General features: G+C 49.3%; 1 protein-coding gene across 1 annotated transcript; it reads left to right on the top strand.

Annotated features, from left to right (window-relative positions):
• The first annotated feature begins 2,255 nt into the window (after positions 1 to 2,255).
• Positions 2,256 to 23,141, top strand: LOC148439522 (uncharacterized). Its single transcript, XM_088464630.1, has 8 exons — positions 2,256 to 2,383; positions 3,919 to 3,981; positions 7,365 to 7,436; positions 7,521 to 7,609; positions 7,705 to 7,759; positions 13,897 to 14,053; positions 22,571 to 22,768; positions 22,947 to 23,141. Exons 1-8 carry the CDS (start codon positions 2,369 to 2,371, stop codon positions 23,033 to 23,035), a joined length of 738 nt encoding a protein of 245 aa, XP_088320756.1. The 5' UTR covers positions 2,256 to 2,368; the 3' UTR covers positions 23,036 to 23,141.
• The last annotated feature ends 393 nt before the right edge of the window (positions 23,142 to 23,534 follow it).

Genomic DNA, 23,534 nt, shown 5'->3' with positions numbered 1-23,534 from the left:
ACTACGTGTTTATGAGAAACGGTGAGCTTTTGACCTGCTAATTGAACTTACAATAAGTTTTATCCCGCATTGGATAAAAGATCTACCAGTGGATATTATTTTATGTGGCCACATGAGTTGTTGCAACAATTGTATTGAATTATACTCTTATTTAAGAGATACATTTTATCTTTTTTTATCAATTTATATTGTATGTTTAATAAATGTTGTCTGTTTTTGATTCAGAGAGGCTAAGGTGTTATTAATTATCAATCAAGCACTCGTTATTATTGTCTAGTCACAGTAGCGCAATCTATTCCAATTTTTTCTGGGTTGTGTTTTCTTTTTGTGTTAGTGCTGCAAAATCTAAATGTCAGTTGCTATTCTGTGTATTAAGGTATATACATTTCCCAATTTATTTACATTGGTTCTTTAGCGCCGGGACTACTGGGGCCGTCCTTTGATTGACCCCAGGTGATAGAGGTTGTTGGCCCTTTTGTAAGGGGTTGTGCACGCGCAGTGCGGCCGCTGCACGTGCGTAGGGCCTTAACATCGACCCAGTTGTGAGTGCTCAGCGCTTGGGACCGAGTTTGAATGAGGTCCACTGTCCTCAGGACCCCAAATACTGCATGTTTTCCAGGTTTCCTCACGGAGTCGAAAGTGAAATGATTAGCTCCACCTGTGGATCTTTTAAAATGTGTCAGTGAGTGATGAGTGCACCTGCTGGGTATCGTGGAAAACGTGACCTGTGTGGGGTCCTGAGGATCGAGTTTGAGAACTGCTGTTCTAGGTTATCGTACCCTAAAGGAGTTAGCAAGCCTGTATCTAGCGTCGATGGGGTTAATTCTGGTGCCTCGCGATATGCCACCAGCCATCATTGCGATGTTCTTTTGGTGCATGTTATACCGTCTATTACACAGGTTCTCAGACTCAGTCCTTAGGACCCCACACAGTGCATGTTTTCCAGGTCTCTTCACAGAATCAAAAGTGAATTAATTAAAACCACCTGTGGATCTCCTAGAATGTGTCATTGAGTAATGACTACACCTGTGCACCTGCTGGGTGACCTGCAAAACGTGAACCGTGTGGGGTCCTAAGGATCCGTGTGGTCTATTACTACCATCTCTGGGCCTGATTCAGAGTCGCTCGTAAGCGGCCGCTCGTTCGCTCTGAGCGATGTTCGCACAACTGCGCATGCGTATGGGTCGTAATGCGCATGCGCCAACCAGTCATTGTGGTCAGAAATCGAGCGCTCACAAAATAGCGAATGCCTGCTAATTTGAGTGACAGGATGAGGCGTTTGTGGGTGGTAACAGGGGAAGGTGCTTGAAAACGGGGAGTGGAGATCCGAACGCAGGCGTGCCAAACGGTCAAAACGGGCCTTTTAAGGGTGTGCATAATTAACAAAGCAGCGTCATCGACCACGTCACTTGGTTGTTTCTTAGCCTGAACTGTTCGCATGATTGCAGTAGGGAAATCCAACCACAAGCACTGCGAGCAGTTCAGATGCCTTTCGATGTACTCGATTAATCTAATAAATAGAGGAGATGACGTAGGATGCGAACAGCCAGGGGGCGTCTTTACAAAATAGCGAGCGCATGTTTCGTTCGCTCGCTCAGTCATAGAGGCGTCAACAGACCGCAAAGAGCGAGCGCTCAATTTAAATAGCTGGCCCCTTTTTCTGAACGAGCGAGCGCAAATAGCGTCCGGCTCTGAATCAGGCCCTCTGTTCATTTTCCAGCTGACCAGACTTCACGATGCTCCAACCTATTTCTTGCTGCGATGCACTAACCTAGTTGGCTGGAATATTAAGCAAAGCTGGTATTCTGGAAACATTGCTATTCAGCTTCAGATGTGTTTTTTTTCCTAGAATTAGTTCTTTGTACCGGAAATGCGCTCCTGTCACGCTGTAGCCATCCCTCTGTATTGGGACGCTCTGATTTTAGGAGAGTAGTGTTCTTTGACAGCAGCGCAATAATCTGTTATGTATGTTTCAGGATTCATAAACTAACGAAAAATTGATTTAAGATGCTGGTTACAAAGAGCTTTCCCTATTTATTAGACATTTATTTAGTTATATTCTGGAATGGGAATTAGAATGCAGTTCTATTATACCGTATACAGGCATTGGCCCCTGCTGCACTGCAGGCTGCTCTATCTGTGTGTCTCCCTGGCAAGGCATTGCTGGGTGGGATTACATTGCAGAGGGGGGGGGGGGAATAGAGAAGGAGGAGGAGGAGGAGAAGAGTGATGCAGACAATACGGGGAGGAGAGAGCTGAGTACTAGATACAGGAGGACATGAATGGATGGACGGCGGACCAGTCAGCCAGGAGAGGACTGCAGGGGTGACACCGTGAGGCTGGTACTCTCCATCTGTGTCACGTCACCATGAGAAGCTGCAGGGTGAGTCCTGTGTAGATCCCACGTCGCCTGCACTGCAGCCGGTGTGACATAATAAAATAATACATGCTACATGTGTTATATAAATTAGGGGTGAGCGGGTTCGGTTTTACCCGGATCTTTTTATTGGCTGTCGCCGAACATGTGTTTTGGATAGCGAATAAAATCGAGCCAAATTTGCGGTAAAGTGGCGATAAGAACCGAGTAAAACCGAACCCGCTCACCCCTAATATAAATAGATATAATACACACCTAAATATATTGTACCTAGTTTTTTTTTTGTTTTATATGTAACATGTTATTGGTCTGTTCTGCCTCTTTAGTTATATATATATATATATATATATATATATATGTTTGTTACCCATTGCCCTATCTCTCTAGATTAGGGGTGGGCAATAAGCTTCCCCCCCTCCAGCTGTTGTAGAACTACACATCCCAGCATGCCCTGTAATAGTTGTGCTATTTGGCCTTGCTAATACTGTTGCAAGGCATGCTGGGATGCGTAGTTCAACAACAGCTGTACGCCCTCTTATTGCCCACCCCTGCTAGATGAACTAAGTTTTATTTTACTTTTCCCTCTGGTGCCGAGACACAGAGCCTAGCTCCTCCCCCTGAAGCAACCCACAAAGCCCCACCCCCCAACCTCTGATTGGCCTGCTGCCATCCATGGTTCTCCGTCTATGGTTTCATGCCATCGAGGTTAGCCACCAATAGTATCATCGATGGCCATCCCTACTGCTGACCAAGGGCCTGATTCAGAGAGGTACAGGGTAGGGACGTGTCGCCCACCTGTTCCGGGAGAGATGGGGCCAGGGTCTGCGTCGATGGATGCAGATTGGCTTCGCAGCTGCCAGGACCTGGCCAAAGGAGCAACCATTGGGGACTACGGACGCTGCACTGGGATCGTAGATGCAGCAAGGAAGTGTCTATTTTCCTACAAACACCTCCTGCTGCATTTGCATACGGGTTGGATGGTGTTGCACAGCCAATACGGTCCATCTCTAAATCAGCCCTAAATCAAGTCTATTCATCTGATGCCCATCACAAAGGGGCTTATATCATAAACTGGTGCTCAAAGGGACTGAAACCAATGGCAAACAATCAGGCTCTAGCTGTCATCTTCCCAGAGCAGTTGGAAAATGAGGGCAAACTTCTCATTGGCTAGTATGAGTTGCAGAACCAAATAATGTAGTTAATAACAGTCGGTCACAGCGCATTGGACCAGGTGTCCCCCATGGCAAGTGACCTCATAGAGATATCAGCCTGCTCACTGACATGTGACAAAGAGGACCTCGGCCACACAGCGCCCCTAGTGGCACCACACGTGGTTACCAGCCTGTGATCCTGATAACCCAGGCTTTACCAGCTACAAGTGAAGTTCAAACCAGTTATTAAAGTTAACAGGGGTGGACAGGGGGACATAGTCATAGTCACAATATTTATGTATTTTACTTAGTAAGTGTGCATTATGTGAATGTGTGTATTATTATACCTGTGTGTAAGTGTACTAAATGCGCTGTGTGTCTTCCCTATAGGATGCAGAACAAGAGAGGTGGCAGGAGTTCCTGTCTGATCTGGCTCTCTTGGGATCACTGCAGGTGACATTAAACCTCTCTCACTCCCTCCCTCTCTTCCTCCTCCTCTCTCCCTCTCCCTCCCTTTCTCTCTTCCTCCTCCTCTCTCCCTCCCTCTCTCTCCCTCCTCCTCCTCTCTCTCCCTCTCTTCCTCCTCCTCTCTCCCTCCCTCTCTCTCTTCCTCCTCCTCTCTCCCTTCCTCCCTCCCTCTCTTTCTCCTCCTCTCTCCCTCCCTCTCTCTCTTCCTCCTCCTCTCTCCCATCCTCCTCTCTCCCTTCCTCCCTCTCTTCCTCCTCCTCTCTCCCTCCCTCTCTTCCTCCTCCTCTTTACCTCCCTCCCTCTCTTCCTCCCTCTCTCTCTTCCTCCTCCTCTCTCTCCCTCCCTCCCTCTCTTCCTCCTCCTCTCTCTCCCTCCCTCCCTCTCTTTCTCCTCCTCTCTCCCTCCCTCTCTCTCTTCCTCCTCTCTCCCTCCCTCTCTCTCTTCCTCCTCTCTCCCTTCCTCCCTCTCTTCCTCCCTCTCTTCCTCCTCCTCTCTCCCTCCCTCTCTTCCTCCTCCTCCTCTCTACCTCCCTCCCTCTCTTCCTCCCTCTCTCTCTTCCTCCTCCTCCTCTCTCTCCCTCCCTCTCTTCCTCCTCCTCTCTCCCTCCCTCTTTCTCCTCCTCTCTTCCTCCCTCCCTCTTTCTCCTCGTCTCTTCCTCTCTCCCTCCCTCTCTTCCTCCTCTCTCTCTCTCTCTCCCTCCTCCTCTCTCCCTCCCTCCTTCTCTTCCTCCTCTCTTCCTCCTCCTCTCTCTCTCTCTCTCTCTCTCTCCCTCCTCCTCTCTCCCTCCCTCCCTCTCTTCCTCCTCCTCTCTCCCTCCCTCTTTCTCCTCCTCTCTTCCTCCTCCTCTCTCCCTCCCTCTTTCTCCTCCTCTCTTCCTCCTCCTCTCTCCCTCCCTCTCTCTCCCTCCTCCTCTCTCCCTCCCTCTCTCTCCCTCTCTTCCTCCTCCTCTCTCCCTCCCTCTCTCTCTTCCTCCTCCTCTCTCCCTTCCTCCCTCCCTCTCTTTCTCCTCCTCTCTCCCTCCCTCTCTCTCTTCCTCCTCCTCTCTCCCTTCCTCCTCTCTCCCTTCCTCCCTCTCTTCCTCCTCCTCTCTCCCTCCCTCTCTTCCTCCTCCTCCTCCTCTCTCCCTCCCTCTCTTCCTCCTCCTCCTCTCTACCTCCCTCCCTCTCTTCCTCCCTCTCTCTCTTCCTCCTCCTCTCTCTCCCTCCCTCTCTTCCTCCTCCTCCCTCCCTCTTTCTCCTCCTCTCTTCATCCCTCCCTCTTTCTCCTCCTCTCTTCCTCCCTCCCTCTTTCTCCTCCTCTCTTCCTCTCTCCCTCCCTTTCTTCCTCCTCCTCTCTCTCTCTCCCTCCTCCTCTCTCCCTCCCTCCTTCTCTTCCTCCTCCTCTCTTCCTCCTCCTCTCTCCCTCCCTCTCTCTCTTCCTCCTCCTCTCTCTCTCTCTCTCTCTCTCCCTCCTCCTCTCTCCCTCCCTCTCTTCCTCCTCCTCTCTCCCTCCCTCCCTCTCTTCCTCCTCCTCTCTCCCTCCCTCTCTTCCTCCTCCTCTCTCCCTCCCTCTTTCTCCTCCTCTCTTCCTCCCTCCCTCTCTTCCTCCTCCTCTCTCCCTCCCTCTTTCTCCTCCTCTCTTCCTCCTCCTCTCTCCCTCCCTCTCTCCCTCCCTGCCGCCTCCTCTCTCCCTCCCTCTTTCTCCTCCTCTCTTCCTCCTCCTCTCTCCCTCCCTCTCTCTCTTCCTCCTCCTCTCTCTCTCTCTCTCTCTCTCTCCCTCCTCCTCTCTCCCTCCCTCTCTTCCTCCTCCTCTCTCCCTCCCTCCCTCTCTTCCTCCTCCTCTCTCCCTCCCTCCCTCTCTTCCTCCTCCTCTCTCCCTCCCTCCCTCTCTTCCTCCTCCTCTCTCCCTCCCTCTTTCTCCTCCTCTCTTCCTCCTCCTCTCTCCCTCCCTCTTTCTCCTCCTCTCTCCCTCCCTCTCTCCCTCCCTGCCTCCTCCTCTCTCCCTCCCTCTTTCTCCTCCTCTCTTCCTCCTCCTCTCTCCCTCCCTCTCTTCCTCCTCCTCTCTTCCTCCTCCTCCTCCTCTCTTCCTCCTCCTCTCTCCCTCCCTCTCTCTCCCTCCTCCTCTCTCCCTCCCTTCCTCCTCCTCTCTCCCTCCCTTCCTCCTCCTCTCTCCCTCTCTCTCTCCCTCCTCCTCTCTCCCTCCCTCCCTCCCTCTCTTCCTCCTCTTCTTTCCCTTCCTTCCTCCCTCCCTCTCTTCCTCCCCCTCTCTCTCTTCCTCCTCCTCTCTCCCTCCCTCTCTCTCTTCCTCCTCCTCTCTCTCTCTCTCTCTCTCTCTCTCTCCCTGACTCTCTCTCTCCCTCCCTCTCTCTCTTCCTCCTCCTCTCTCCCTCCCTCCCTCCCTCTCTTCCTCCTCCTCTCTCCCTCCCTCCCTCCCTCTCTCCCATATAAGTGTGCACAGATATATAACACAATGTATTCTGTACACACAAAGGACGGATCTCATATGCAGGGGGGAGCCCACTCTGGGCGCACTACATCAGCCAGCAGGCAATAACGTAGTAGTTTAGAGTGGTAGGGGATATCACAAGTCAGCATATGGCATCACAGGTCACTATACAAAGGACGGCACAGTACGTGGTATTAGAGCAATATGTAATGTGAGGAGGAGCAGATAGCAGATGGGTTCTGTAGACGTCACACCCCTATATTCACTCCCCCCCCAAAAAAATTCCTGACTTTTTTTTTTTTTTTAATGAAAAATTAGCAGCGGAAGAGGAGGGGGCAGGGATAATACAAAGCAGGCGGCCAAGGCCGATACAAGGACACTTGCTGAAACAAGGACCCAGTAACCTCCACCATTGGTGTTAGCATTAGACATGGAGTCAGCCTTGTCTGGGCAGTCTAGAGCCAGGTAAGAATATATAATGCTAGGGCCCTACTCCCAAGCTTTTCCCAGTACTCTATGTGCAGTGTGTGCATCTCTTTTCCATATTCGTGCATTAATAAAACAACAAACCTAAAAATGATGAGTGGCCCCTCGGAGGGCAACAGACTCCGCCATCCTAAATATTGGGGAGACCCAGAGTTATCTGCAGGAAACCAAGAATGGTCTTTCAATAATTCTGGCTTTAGCGGTTTACTAGCCCATACAAGGGGCCAAACATGACCCCCTTCTTCATTTTGGCCCCACCCCCATAAAAACCCCCGGAAGGGCAAGCACTATTTGACCATCTAGGAAATGTGCCCTGTACCAGACTGAGGGATCTCGGTGTCATATCAGCTTTGTGGGTGCATGTCCTACTCTAGGAATGAAGACATTGGCATCCCCAGCAGTGGGTGAGATAAGACGCAAGCATTAACATTTACACCACTTCTGTGTCCCTTGTCCAGGGGTTCCGATACTTTCAGCCCTGGCTGAGGGGGAGAGAGGAGATTCTACTGACTGTGGTGAACGATGACCTGGTGAGTCTCTGTGTCTGGTGATGACCGGCCTCCTCTACATAACCCTATGGCCTCTTATACCCTCTCGCTCTGTCTGCTTCCCAGAGCTGCCCACCGGCCCGCTCTCCCGGGTCTCTCAGCAGTGATAACAGTTGTTACCTACCTACATACAGCAGTGACCCGTCCACACCTCGGTATATACACTATATGTACTTTTATCACTCCATGCTAGAACTTAGCGTTGCTTTATCTACTGGAAATCACTATCTCTCTCTCTCTTTCTCTCCAGATCCTCTGCCCTGCTACCTCCCGCCTCTCCTTGTGACAGGGAAATTGCTATCCCGGTAAGATTCTGCATGCAGACCATTTGTCAAGCTTCAATCCTCAGTAATCACTTTACCCAATATTATTCACGCATCTGCACTGCTAGATGGCAACCTAACATTTCTCTATATCAGCCTACAGCTAAATTACTTTATACTCTTCTTCACTTGTAGCTCATCTTTAGCCTGCAGCTCAACCCTAATATTCTACCCTCAGTTGTATCTCAATCCTTATGTTCCTGCACCTAAAGCCCAATAATCAATTTCCCCTGTACAACAATCCTCCTCTGTTATTCCTACACCACAATCCTCATTCACTTCTCCTGCAGAGCAAACTCTGCATCCAAATTCTCATAGTTTTCTATTCTTGCACCAAAATCCTCTTTATCTTCAGCTCCCTCCTCATCATCTAATCCTACTCCTCATCATCTTCAGCCCCTACATCCTAATCCTCCTACTCATCTTCAGCTCCTGCACCACAATCCTCCTCCTCATCATCATCTTCAGCTCCTGCACCACAATCCTCCTCCTCATCATCATCTTCAGCTCCTGCATCCTAATCCTCCTAATCATCTTCAGCTCCTGCACCACAATCCTCCTCCTCATCATCATCATCTTCAGCTCCTGCATCCTAATCCTCCTAACCATCTTAAGCTCCTGCACCACAATCCTCCTCCTCCTCATCATCTGCAGCTCCTGCACCACAGTCCTCCTAATCATCTTCAGCACCTGCACCACAACCCTCCTCATCATTTTCGGCTCCTGCACCACAATCAGCCACCTCATCATCTTCAGCTCCTGCACCACAATTCTCCTCCTACTCATTATCTTCAGCTCCTGCACCACAATCCTCCTCCTCATCATCATCTGCAGCTCCTGCACTTCAACCCTCCTAATCATCTTCACCACCTGCACCTGCACCACTCCTCCTCCTCATCTGTAGCTCCTGCACCACAATCAGCCACCTCATCATCTTCAGCTCCTGCACCACAATTCTCCTCCTCCTCATCTGCAGCTCCTGCACCACAACCCTCCTCATCATTTTCAGCTCCTGCATCATAATCCTCCTCATCGTCATCTTCGGCTCCTGCACCACAATCAGCCACCTCATCATCTTCAGAACCACAATCTTCCTCCTCCTCATCTGCAGCTCCTGCACCACAATCCTTCTCATCATTTTCACGTCCTGGATCATAATCCTCCTCATCGTCATCTTCGGCTCCTGCACCACAATCAGCCACCTCATCATCTTCAGCTCCTGCACCACAATCCTCCTCCTACTCATTATCTTCAGCTCCTGCACCACAATCCTCCTCCTCCTCATCATCATCTGCAGCTCCTGCACCACAATCCTCCTCATCTTCAGCTCCTGTATCCTAATCCTCCTCCTCCTCCTCCTCATTTTCAGCTCCTGCACCACAATCCTCCCCATCATATTCTTCAGATCCTGCACCACAATCCTCCTTCTCATCAACTTCAGCTCCTGCATCCTAATCCTACTCCTCATTTTCAGCTACTGCACCACAATCCTTTCCATCATCATCTTCAGATCCTGCACCACAATCCTTTCCATCATCATCTTCAGATCCTGCACCACAATCCTTTCCATCATCATCTTCAGATCCTGCACCACAATCCTCCCCATCATCATCTTCAGCTACTGCATCCTAATCCTCCTCATCATCATCTTCAGCTCTTGCGCCACAATCCTCCCCATTATCATCTTCAGATTCTGCACCACAACCATCATCTTCAGCTCCTGCATCACAATCATCATCTTCAGCTCCTGCATCAGAAATATAATCAACAGCTCCTGCACCACAATCAAACTCAGCTTCTGCATCATAAACCTCATCATCTTCAGCTCCTGCATCACAATTCTCATTGTCAGCTCCTGCACCACAATCATCATAACCATTATCTTCAGTTCCTGCATCATAAACTTCACGAGTATTCAGCTCCTGCATCGGAATTCCGCAATCCTCATAATCATCATTGTGACCGAATGCCCTCACTCCGCCAGGCGATCACAGATTTTTGTCACTGATAGAATACAGGGTGCTACTCATCCCTGAGTTACCTGAGTGTGTTTACTCCACCATCTTAGAAACTTCCTTCTCACAGTAATCACCTCTTACTGACTCCTCCCACTGCATAGTGATTGGGTAACTGCTGCCACCTCTAGGCTCCTACACCAGCACCTGGAACCACTTGTTCCACACAGGCTCCTACAACTGACACCTGGAACCACTGGTTCCACACAGGCTCCTAACATTGAGACCTGGAACTAGTCGTTCCACACAGGCTCCTACCACTGGGACCTGGAACCACTCATTCCACACAGGCTCCTACCACCAGCACCTGGAACTGCTCGTTCCACACAGGCTCCTACCACCAGCATCTGGAATCGCTCGTTCCACACAGGCTCCTACCACCGGCACACAGGCTACCACCGGCACCTGGAACTGCTCGTTCCTCACAGGCTCCTACTACTGGGACCTGGATCCATTCGTTCCACACCAGCTCCTACCATCGGGACCTGGAACTGCTTGTTCCACACAGGCTCCTACCACTGGGACCTGAAACCATTTGTTCCGCACAGGCTCCTACCACTGGGACCTGGAACGTTCCACACAGGCTCCTGCCACCAGCATCTGGAACTGCTCTTTCCACACAGGCTCCTATCACTGGGACCTGAAACCACTCATTCCGCACAGGCTCCTACCCTCGGGACCTGGAACTGCTCGTTCCGCATGGTCTCCTACCACTGGGACCTGAAACCATTCGTTCTGCACAGGCTCCTACCATCGGCACCTAGAACTGCTTGTACCACACAGACTCCTACCACCAGCATCTGGAATTGCTCGTTCCACACAGGCTCTTACCACTGGCACCTGGAACCACCCATTCCACACAGACTCCTACCACTGGGAGCTGGAACCACTCATTCCACAAAGGCACCTGGAACTGCTCGTCCTCACAGGCTCACCAACAGCATCTGGAATCGCTTGTTCCACACAGGTTTCTACCACTGGGACCTGGAACCACTCGTTCCACACATTCTCCTACCACCGGCACCTGGTATCACTCGTTCCACACAGGCTCCTACCACTGGCACCTGGTATCACTCGTTCCACACAGGCTCCTACCACTGGCACCTGGTATCACTCGTTCCACATAGGCTCCTACCACTGGCACCTGGTATCACTCGTTCCACATAGGCTCCTACCACTGGCACCTGGTATCACTCGTTCCACATAGGCTCCTACCACCGGCACCTGGTATTACTCGTTCCACACAGGCTCCTACCACCGGCACCTGGTATAACTCGTTCCACACAGGCTCCTACCACTGGCACCTGGAATCGCTCGTTCCACACAGGCTCCTATCACCGGCTTCTTGTACTGACTACTTCTGGGTATATGGGGACATGGTGCTGCAACACTTTAGCGCTAAGCTCCCCCTCCTGCAGCCTACATTGTGGTGAGCCTGTCTAATTGCCACAGCCGCTAGACTCAGGCCAGGCTGCAGTGCTCCTCGCTGTCCCCTCTTAGTACTGGGTGCTGGAGGCCAGCTTTTCCGGTCTCACAGCTTTTGACCTCTTATATTCCTGCAGACTTGGACAGTTGTCCTGGCTGCAGCCTCTTTGTGTGCACACTCCCCCGATGCAGTGCACCAGTGGTCAATCCAATCCTCCACCGTATCCTGTACCTGGAACTGTGCGGCTGGGCTTTTACTCTTACAATGCGGCTCCCGGTCACCAGCGTTTGGTGTAGCCCTGCAGCCTGGGACTACTTTCTGGCTGCAGCTACTTTTTGTGTATAGCCCTCCGAGCCGCAGCAGCAGGGGCGTATCTACCCATTGGCAAGGATGGCACTCGCCAGGGGCGCCGACCAAAGGGGGGGCGCGGTCCGGCAGTGCAACCAGCAGCCAAAGGGTGGACTAATGCCCCCGCTAGTCCCTCGGCCCAACAAGTGTAGGGCAGACCGCAGTGAGAGCGGTCTGTCCTACACACAGCTTACAAATACACAGCCGCCAGCAGCAGCTTTGTGTTTGTTATAGCGGCCAGCCAATGAGGGTCAGACAGACTCTCATTGGCTGCTGCGTCGTCCACGGAGGGAGCCGGCTAGAGCTCACTCATGAACTCTGTCTTCTGGCTCCACCCGCAGTGGGTGATGGCAGAGACGTTTCTAACATAGTGCAAGAGAAGAGCCGGGACTCGGAGCGGACAGCGGCGGTCGCGTCAGGAGCGGGGATCAGGTAAGTTGTATTTTTTTTTCTTCTGTGTGAGTGAGTGTGTAAGCCTGGCACAGCAGAGTGGGAGCACTGTATAAGGGGTGGCCGCTACTGGGAGGGATGGCTGCTACTGGGGGCACTGTATAGGGGGGACTACTACTGGGGCACTGTATAGGGGGACTACCACTGGGGGCAATGCAGCATAGGGGGGGTTACTACTGGGGGCAATGCAGCATAGGGGGGACTACTACTGGGGGCAATGCAGCATAGGGGGATTACTACTGGGGGCACTGTATATTGCCAGTCCATTACATTTCCAGGGCCGCTTGGATCCCTAGATACACCCCTGGGCAGCAGCAGGAGGTCATCTGGGGCCAAGGCGCATAACATAATACAATGATTGTCATTATTTTCTTTAGGTTCATCACAATTTTCTTCTATCTCATGCACCAAAAACTTCATCAGCTACTTATATGCCAATATATTCTCACCCCCCCCTTCTCTTGCACCAAAATATTAATCAGCACCATAACACTTATATCTTTGTCTGCACCTGGAAACCAATTATATATTTTTTTTTACACCTACATAGAGTGGCAGAAAGAACACCCTTGCGCTAATTTATAAAGTATAAGCTAGTATAGGAAATATTGTAGATTCAAAATTAGAAACACATTTATTATCACATGTACATTACAGTATAACCCATTGACCGGTCAACAAACGGCAAATTTAGCACATACGGAACAATCTCCAAATAGTATGGATAGCAATTAATATGTTGGAAAAACAATTTATACTCTAGATCCAAATGTTATTTGTATCGTTGTAGGAGGTGGGTAAAAATAAATGGTTGGAATAGGACGATAATAACAGATCGGGGGGAAATATTGGTACATAGAAAGTAGCTGATGAAGATTTTGGTGCAATAGATTAGAAGAAAATTGTGATGAACTAAAATAAAATAATGACAATCATTGTGGTGAGGTAGAGGATGATGAGGATTGTGGTACAGGAGCTGAAGATGATGATAAGGAAGAGGATTGTGATGCATGAGATGAAGAGGATTGTACATGTGATAATAAACGTGTTTATGATTTTGAATCTACGATATTTCCTATACTAGCTTATATTTTATAATTGGGTGTTAATTCTGCTGTTATTGTGTAACACCTGGGCCTTCATTCAGTGCCGCTCGCAAGCGGGTCGAGGGTGGGGCACTGCGCACGCAAGCCCTGGAGCGAGTGAGAAATTCACTCGCTCCGGGGGGGCTCGCTACAAACGGGGCGGCTGTCGATGTTGATCGACAGCTCGCCCCGTTTTGTAGGCGTGCAGGGGGGGGTAGCTGGACAAACGGAGGCGTTCCTTGTGGGCGGCCCTACTGACATCACCAGTGATGTCAGTAGTGAGCTTCCGGCTCTATTAGAGCAGGAAGCTCACTGGGGCTTGCGGCAGACGAGACCCTACCACAAGGGTCTCGTCACAATCCCGATGGTCGCGACCATCACCACCATCACCTGGCCGCTCGCAAAAGCTGTGGGTGGTCACCCACAGCTTAGCGAGCGGCCAGGAGGCCAGCTAAAAAAAAAAGCGGCCGCCCTCATTCAGAGCAAGCGCTGGCTTTTTGCGAGCGGCTCTGAATGAGGTCCCTGGTTTATAGGTGTTTTTTTTGTGTGCAACCACAAGCACACTGATCCTTTGCTGCTAGATTATTATACTCTTTATGGCAATTTAATATTTTATTTTAATACATCATTAGCGCCAGGCTCTTTCTTATAATTGTTACCTAGATAGAGTACCAGTAGAATAACTTCATATATAAAGTTAAACCCAATGCATTTCTCTCTTTGTACATCAATTGTAATCATCTTCTTCTAATGCATTTCTCTATCTCCAATTCTCGTCCCATTCTGTCACTTCAGGAAACGCACTGCACTCTTTTCCTGCTGGCAGCCTACGCCAAGTATGGCCACCCATACGTTTGGGTCAGGTCCAACCACCGGCGTTTTACCGGCGCAGAACTCTGCGACAAAGACTCGCCACTAGCGCTGCCATCTTACGCTGAGTGGGACACTAAAGGTGAGGCACACGGGACGTCCTACACGTGAAAGCCTCCGTTCTATGCTAGCAATAACAGCCGGTGCATGTGTGCGTGGCAGCAGTGTCAGGATAATTTTCATTTCCGATGGCATCTGTTGCCCAGGTTGATGCTGTAGATGGGTAACGAATGGCCGCCCTTGAGCCTCACACAGAAAAGGGGCTGCACAGTGACTGCATGGTCACCACTTAGAGCACCTGGGTCTGCAGACTGTTCTGTCGCACGTGACATTTCCACGTATTGCACCGGGAGCAGAGGTCGTCCACCCGTCCCGTGTCTTATTCAGGCTCTGACCGGGAGTAGGGATTGACAAATCGGTTGAACCAATATGGAAATTTGGACAAATTTAGCAAATTGAATCCCAAAAAAGTCCTGGAATTTGAATCTGGGAGTAACGAGTCAAGACTCGTTATGCAGACCTGCAATTGGCCGATTCACTGGTAAGGGTCTAAAAACATGACTTTAGCCACAATTCAGGGTTTTTGTGCTGGAACTTAGCAGAACTGCAAATGACATTATTCCAAAAGGGGTTTGTAATAAGAAGAAATAACTCTACTAAGGTAACTCCGATAAGGCTGGAAGACCGGTGTGGTGTCTTGAGGGAACTCAGTAGACCTCTTCCGTGGTTGAAGCATTATGGACCTCATTCAGAGCCGGTCGCACAGAGCGCGCAGTCAGGTCTGAATGAGGGGAGGACCTCTTGAATTTTCAAGATGTCCTCCTTTGCGGTGGTAAGGCTGTGGGTTAACACCTACAGCCTTACGACCGCCTAAGGTGATGGTCGCGATGGTCAAGACCATCGCGACCATCGGGGCTTACGACGAGACCCTAGGGTAGGGTCTCCCTTGTCGTAAGCCCCGGAGAGCTTCTGGCTCTGTTTGAGCCGGAAGCTCTCCACTGACATGACTAGTGATGTCAGTGGGGCCGCCCCCAAATGGTAGACGTTCCCATGGGAACGCCCCCGTCTGGGCTGCCACCCCGCCCGGCCCGCCTTCCAAACAGGGCGAGCTGTCAATCAACATCGACAGCTCGCCCCCCTTGGATCGAGACCCGCTACGACCGGCGCTTTCGGTAGCGGCGCCGTCGTGCGCATGCTCTGTGGGGGGCCATCGACCCGGTCCGAGCGCATCGGCGCTAACGACTGGGTCTGAATGACCCCCTATATCTTTCACTTGGGCGCCCATCAACTTCAACACAGCAGCAGATGATAACCTAATAGAGGGCTTTCCTTCCGCACACAGGGCCTGATTCAGACTCGCTCACGAGCGCTATGCGCTCGCAAGCGGGTTGATGGTGGCCCAGTGCGCATGCGCACGACGGAGCCGGCTCTGGCGTGCGCATGCGCGAGACCCGGATAGTGACGGGCAAACCGTCTCTCCGGGTCTCGTACCAAAGGGGGCGTGCTGTCGATGTTGAGTGACAGCACGCCCCCTTTGGTGGGTGGGCTGGGGGCGTGGCTGCCCAGACGGAGGCGGCCCCTCTGACATCACAAGTGATGTCAGTGGGAGTGCTTTCGGCTCTGTTAGAGCCAAAATCTCTCTGGGGCTTGTGGCAACGAGACCCTACCACAAGGGTCTCGTCGCAAGCCGATGGTCGCGATGGTCTTGAACATCGTGACCATCTTCCTGGCCGCTCGCTATAGCTGTGGGTGGTCACCCACAGCTATTCGAGCGGCCGGGAGGCCGCTCTAAAAAACAAGAAGGCCAGCCCTGATTCAGAGCGAGCGCTCTGTCAGAGCGTCTGGCTCTGAATCAGGGCCACAGAGTGGTAGAAACCATGGTAGTCTGGGCTCCTTACCCATCACACTGACCTGGCTTCAAATACAAACTTTCTTCAGACAACACTGTGAACTTTGCCACCCAGCGGATCAGGGGAGTAGAGCTATAATGGCCTTCACTCAACAGAGATTTCATTTGGTCTTATGAGCGATGTTCCTATGTACACACTGCTGTTCGGTAGTGATGCCAAAGACTACTAGCCTCCTAGTTCTCACAGCGGAGCCGTTAACCAATCCCGGCTGATCCTCAGTTCTTGAAACTCAGCTTTTTGTGGATAAGCCTTCAAAAGCCTCATGGGCCTCTCTAAGCAACCTCTTAGCTGCCCTACATGCTACACAACAGGCCCATCCTGAGTAGCTGGCTGTGACCCACCAGAACTTCCAAAAAGATTTAGGAAATAGAAGACTCCTGCAATACCTTCTGATAAGCCAACAGGGGGTGTCAGACAGTGCTACCACCTCACTCCTTCCATAGTTATAAATGTCTGCAGCATCTGCTTCAGAGTCCAATTGCACAATCCCATTAATTTGCGGGCGGTAGAGGGCAGAATGAAGCCCCTGTACTCAGCACTATGATGATAACGGACCAGTTCGCTCAGCACCGTGCCCAGAGATAACAGTACAGTTCGCTCAGCACTGTGCCCAGAGATAATGGACCAGTATACACAGCACTGTGCCTGGAAACAATGGGACTTCTAGACGTTTTAACCCACCGCACTAGGAATTATAGATTATAGCTAGCAGTTGAGCCCCTATAGTACCATCGTGTAATTAAGTTCTTTTGATAGCGGGTGCAGCCAGAGACAATATAAGTTTATTTTTACAGTAGAGGGGAAAAAGGAATTGTCTATCTCTATGGTGCACATAGCTCAATCCAATTAGGTGCGAATTACGAGTAGCGAGTTTGTTTCTTGAAACGCGCACACTTCGCCGTGAAGCGCACCCCCGAGAATTCTACAATCCCCCCAAAAAAATGCCTATTCGCACTACTCGCAGCGGAGGGGTGCGAAGTGACCGCCAAATGAGATTTGCAAGAGAAATGCATGAAAATGTGGGGAGACCCTCCTGAACCCCCCAAAATGGATAATTTAGTTGGCAGGACTATATAGAAGGCTGTTTGTGGGCATTGGGAAGGTACTGTAGGTTTTTAAATGGTGTCAAATGCCTGATTTTTTTTTTTTTTTTTTTAAATGCAAGAAAATGAATTTAAACAAACTTTTTTAGTTTAATCTCAAACTAATTAAATTAAAAATGCAAAAAAAAATAAAAATAAAAGGAAAACGTGATTTGGGGGTACTTTAAGGGCACCTTGAAAATTTCTTTAAAAAAAAAAATATATATATATATAAAAAAACATTTATTTTTCAACAAAAAAATTATTGTAATTAAATTTGGGATGCCTAAACTAACGAAAAAGTTGATTTTGGGGAAATTTGAGGAATTTTTTTTTACCCAAAAAATTGACATGTAATTATTGGACTAATCAAGCTAATTGGAAACTTCCAATTGCCTGATTAGTCATTGAAAGGGGGGCTGGTCCAAGGGGTTCAGCACAGTGTCCCCTCATTTTAACCTTAAAATAAAGATTTTCCCATCCATCTCTCATCCTCAGGGAGGTGCGAGTGGAAAGTTGTGAATTCAGTCTGACTGGCTCAGTGTGAGTAGCTAATTGGATTGCAAAATGAATTCGCTATGTGAATTCGAAGCGGAAATAGCAACTTGCACCTCACAATTTGCACGTAATAGGATTGTCCCCTAAAAATCACTTTTATTAGTGCCTCGTGAGGAGGGGGGTCTGTGTGCAGTCTTCGTCACGGGCCCCCTCCTCTCCGATCGGCACCCGGCAGCGCTCTGAGCTGTGCGCGGCCAACGCAGGAGTTATAGATTCTGGGCACTAGAGTGGGCCCGGAGTCTATAGTGTATACACAGGTCACCGAGAAAATGGCCGCAATAAACAAAGAAGATGTTTATAACTTATAAACATCTTCTTTGTATTACTCAATCATTATTCTATCAAATCTCAGGAGAATGACAAGGGGGAGGCTCTGGACATCCCGGTCATAGCTTGTAGAGACACTACATAACACTTAGGTCTTCTACACACATTTATTTGTAATCTGCCTAATAGACTGTAGCTCAATTTACACCCAGTAGATGGCGCTGAAAGGGTTAGATCCGACTCTCTGCTGCATGAGATAGATGGTAATAATTAGGGCTGTGCACCGGCCACTTTTCGTGTTTTGGATCTGGATCTTTCTTCGTGTTTTGGATCTGGATTGGTTTTGCCAAAACCACCCTTCCGTGTTTTGGGTTCTGGGTTTTGTGTTTTGGATCTGTATTTTTTTTTAAAAAAAGCATAAAAACAGCTAAAATCACAGAATTTGTGGGTTTTTCTGCTCCTATGCTATTATTAACCTCAATAACCTTAATTTCCACTAATTTCCAGTCTATTCTGAACACCTCACAATAGTGTTTTTATATCCAAAAAGTTGCACCGAGGTAGCTGGATGACTATGCTAAGCGACACGAGTGGGCGGCACAAACACGTGGCCCATCTAGGAGTGACACTGCAGTGGCAGACAGGGTGGCAGTTTGAAAAACTAGGCCCCAAACAGTACATAATTCAAAGAAAAAAAAGAGGTGCAAGATGGAATTGTCCTTGGGCCCTCCCACCCACCCTTATGTTGTATAAACAGGACATGCACACTTTAATACCGCTCTTATATATCTAAATTCCGGGTCTGACCCGTAGGTGGGAACAGGGTTCCAATCCGGATCAGACCCGGAATTTCACTGGCGCCGACCCAGGATATTCCTGAGTCGGCGCCATTCACACCTGGAGCCAGGTCTGCAGTGACCCGGCTTTTCCGGCGGTGAAGTGGACGCTTGGAGATGATGTCATCTCCAAACGCCACTGAAGCGGCCAATCGCCAGGCATGCGGCGTGATCCAGGTCATCGTGACCCGGATCGCGCCGTTTACACTGCAGGGTTTCACGGGTCATTCCCGTGTTAAACCCTGCAAGTTACCTGGGTTGGATTGCTGGGTCACTCGACCCGGGAATTCAACCCTGTCCTCTTTTACACCAAGGAGCTACCCGGAGTTAACCCTGCAATAACCCGGGTTTTAGCTCCGGTGTAAAAGGGGTATCATTAGGCATTTAGAACTTTAGCTTAATTGGCCCAATAACTACATATAAGTTTTAGGTGTTAAAAAAAACAAACCTCAAATCACCCCCAAATTTAATTAAAGTATTTTTTTTTTAATTAAAACTAATTGCTTTTTATTATATTTTTTTTCCATTTTATTTTATTTTTTTTAAAGTGGCCTCATATTACCACAAAATCACTTTTTTTTGCAGTTCTTGTTCAATTAGTTTGAGTTTAAATGAAAAAAGTTAGCTTTTTATTTTTTTAAAGCACAAATCATACATTTTACACCACTTCGAAACCTCCAGTGCTTTCCTCACGCCCACTAACAGCCTTCTGTATGATTCTGCTGATTGTCACTTTTTTGGGGTCCAGAATGGTTTTTCAGCTTTTTCATGCCCTTCTCCCAAGTCGCATGCTATAGAAAGTTCGCACACCCTCCCCACGAGTGAGTTGGCAATTATAATTGGATTGAGCGTATCTCAGGAGCGAGCATTCGTGCGAAGTGTGCGAGTTTCATGAAACAAAGTCGCACCTGCAAACTCAAATCTAATTGGATTGACCCCCATAGTTTTAGGTTCAGAGTGAAGCGGTGCACAGCTGGAATGCTGACACGCGTTTCGCTGCGGTCAGCTTTATCAAGCCAGGAAACAATGGACCAATTCACTCAGCACTGTTCCAGGAGACAATGGACCAATTCACTCAGCACTGTTCCAGGAGACAATGGACCAATTCACTCAACACTGTTCCAGGAGACAATGGACCAATTCACTCGGCACTGTTCCAGGAGACAATGGACCAATTCACTCAACACTGTTCTAGGATACAATGGACCAATTCACTCAGCACTGTTCCAGGAGACAATGGACCAATTCACTCGGCACTGTTCCAGGAGACAATGGACCAATTCACTCAACACTGTTCTAGGATACAATGGACCAATTCACTCAGCACTGTTCCAGGAGACAATGGACCAATTCACTCAACACTGTTCCAGGAGGCAATGGACCAATTCACTCGGCACTGTTCCAGGAGACAATGGACCAATTCACTCAACACTGTTCTAGGATACAATGGACCAATTCACTCAGCACTGTTCCAGGAGACAATGGACCAATTCATTCAGCACTGTTCCAGGAGACAATGGACCAATTCACTCAACACTGTTCCAGGAGACAATGGACCAGTTCACTCGGCACTGTTCCAGGAGACAATGGACCAATTCACTCAACACTGTTCTAGGATGCAATGGACCAATTCACTCAGCACTGTTCCAGGAGACAATGGACCAATTCACTCGGCACTGTTCCAGAAGACAATGGAGCAGTTCACTCGGCACTGTTCCAGGAGACAATGAACCAGTTCACTCGGCACTGTTCCAGGAGACAATGGACCAGTTCACTCGGCACTGTTCCAGGAGACAATGAATCTGTTTACTCAGCACTGTTCCAGAAGACAATGAACCAATTCACTCAACACTGTTCCAGGATACAAAGGACCAATTCACTCAGCACTGTTCCAGGAGACAATGGACCAGTTCACTCGGCACTGTTCCAGGAGACAATGGATCCGTTCACTTGACACTGTTCCAGGAGACAATGGACCGGTTCACTCGGCACTGTTCCAGGAGACAATGGACCGGTTCAGTCAGCACTGTTCCAGGAGACAATGAACCGGTTTACTCAGCACTGTTCCAGGAGACAATGGACCGGTTCACTCGGCACTGTTCCAGGAGACAATGAATCTGTTCACTCAGCCCTGTTCAAAGAGACAATGGAGCAGTTCACTCAGCACTGTTCTTGAAGACAGTGAACCAGTTCACTCGGCACTGTTCCAGGAGACAATGGATCAGTTCACTCAGCACTGTTCCAGGAGACAATGGACCAATTCACTCAAGAGCCAAAACCACTGACAGATTAGGTTCTCTATGGGGAATCCTATTTTGCTGATCACCCCCTGCTACCTTTTTTCCCACTGTGACTGAGGACAGGAGCCAGATCCTCAGAACACAGAACACTGGGTGGTGGTATAATCCACCAACGGCGAGAATGTACCTCTTCCTCTGCCCACTGGAAACAGGCAGTACACACGCTATATGGGGGCAATTACCATCTCGTCGGTGACTACTATAGAAAGACAACCAGCAACGTTGCAGAATACTATGCCTGTTTCCCGTGCAATCTGAGACCCCTGGATGCTAGAGGGCACCTTCTATTTATATGACAGTGACCTGGCACCTTCAGCAAGTCTTCAATATACACCAGGAAAACTTGTCCTTAGTTACATGTACCTTTATGTTCCTCAGTCACATACAGAAAGGCGAAGCTCCGACACATCAGATCCCCTCTCCCAAACCCTTTTAATACTTTATTACTATACACATGTTTATTAGTTCCATCACCAATCACCGGATGTATTTTCTGTATTTTAAAAACTGAAAACAAGGTTTGAATTAAAACAGGTTGGATGCGTCAGGGTAGTCCTATTGCTGGGATTTATAACTAAAGCCTTCAACAATTAGCACTTTGCTACAAGAAAATATATTTATATATAAAATAGATGTAAACCACCCATAACGTTAATAACCTAATTAATAAAAAATATTCTATCACTGAAATGTGCAGACTTTATGTGACAGTGGGCAGGAATGGGATTGAAATACCGACGGCTGGAGGTGCCTAAACCTAACCCCCCCTTCCCGCGCCCTAAATCTTTCCCTCCCGGGGGGGTGCCTAACCCTAACCTCCCCCTAGTGGTGCCTATCCCTAACCACCATTCCCCTAGCCTAACCGTAACCTTCCCCGGGGGGTGCCTAACCCAAAGTCCCCCCGGGGATCCCTAAACCTAACCCCCCCATCTCCGGGCTAAGTAGTATACTTACCCGGCTCTTGACGATCGGGATGGCAGGGTTCGGGCTTCCGGCGTCGGGATTAAGATAGGCGTCGGTATTTTGACGCCTATGTTAAGTCCCGTGTCGGGCATGTATAGTCGGGATTTAGACCGGCAGCATTGCGTCCTCCGGGCAAATTAACTACATCCCAGTGGGAATACTTTCGCTGTCACCGCCTGTGCTTACTAAAGCCGAGAACTGCGAATCCACCGACGTAAAGTTGCAACTGATCACTTTCAGAGTAATATTTATTCACTTTTTTTTTTTTTTTCAACATTTGCGCTGGAACAACTGGAAACAAAGCAGCCATGAGACTGGGTAATAACAGACAGACATAGAGGTAGGAGGGCCCTGCTCGCAAGCTTACACTCTATAGGGAAATGGGACTGTGATACACAAGGATAGGTGCTACATATTGCAGATCGGCCCAGCCAGATTGCTGAGGCCCTCGGTGGGCTGTATGATCCAGTCGCACAGGACTGTTGTCCCTGGGGTCAGCGGATGTGTGAGTGTAGAGAGAGAACATAGGTGACGCTTTGTGTGGACTGTGTAGAGGGAAAATCATTTAGTGGGGTTACCCCCCTTATGGGGGTTTATGTGATCCACTTTGTATACACAACATTCTTCTAATTATTAATACCGCTCAGTAACAAATATTATCATGGTGTTTTTTTTTCCCTCAGATGTCGGCGTGTGGCACATTGTGTGGGACATAGTCACCACTTGTGTCTCTCCACCTCCTCGGAACCCTCTCGCTGTGGACTTTCCCTACCTGAGGTCCCTTCCGCTCTCGGAGAGGTCCCTCTCAACGGGGGCTTTGGTCAGCTTCTTCCACTGTCTTCTGCTCCGAGAAGCTAGAGGGACTCCGTTATATACCTACGGTAGGCTCCTCCGTGGACCTCTAGTTGTGTCTCCACCTACCTTCATATTTCCATTCCCTTCTTCTATCTTCTTTTTATCATTGTCGTATACACACCTCGCTTTACCGCCATACTTCCCTGCTGTCCCTGTCCTGAGTGACCTCCTACCCTGACACCTTCTCTCTTTCGGTGATTATAGTCTGGGAGGAGCTGGCAGACCTCACCCGTCTTCACGCACAGACCCTGCAGGATTTAAAAGACCAAAATCTCATCAGGACCCTGTTCTGAGATCCACTCATCAGGACCCTGTTCTGAGATCCACTCATCAGGACCCTGTTCTGAGATCCACTCATCAGGACCCTGTTCTGAGATCCACTCATCAGGACCCTGTTTTGAGATCAACTCATCAGGACCCTGTTCTGAGATCCACTCATCAGGACCCTGTTCTGAGATCCACTCATCAGGACCCTGTTCTGAGATCCACTCATCAGGACCCTGTTCTGAGATCCACTCCGCAGATCTCCAGAAATCAGGATGCTCCAGTCCAGGAGCCACAATGCATCGTCCTGGGAACAGACGTCTCTCGTGAATCCTGGTCCTGAAATAAACCCCCGAAATCCAAAGGAACCCGGGGATCCGCAAAGTGCCCCTGGGCCAAACTTCATATCTGCTGAGAGTTCCTGCCCAGAAGACCTCTGCTGAATCCCAAGAGCACCTGCCATTGATACGTATAGCACATCAGACAAAGAGGGAAGTCAATTAGAAGCGATGTGTGGACGATGACCAT

The sequence above is a fragment of the Taudactylus pleione genome, unplaced genomic scaffold, assembly GCF_031769625.1.
Source record: "Taudactylus pleione unplaced genomic scaffold, aTauple2 ptg001724l, whole genome shotgun sequence".
NCBI classification, from domain to species: Eukaryota; Metazoa; Chordata; class Amphibia; order Anura; family Myobatrachidae; genus Taudactylus; species Taudactylus pleione.
This window is presented reverse-complemented; position numbering and strand designations above follow the sequence as displayed.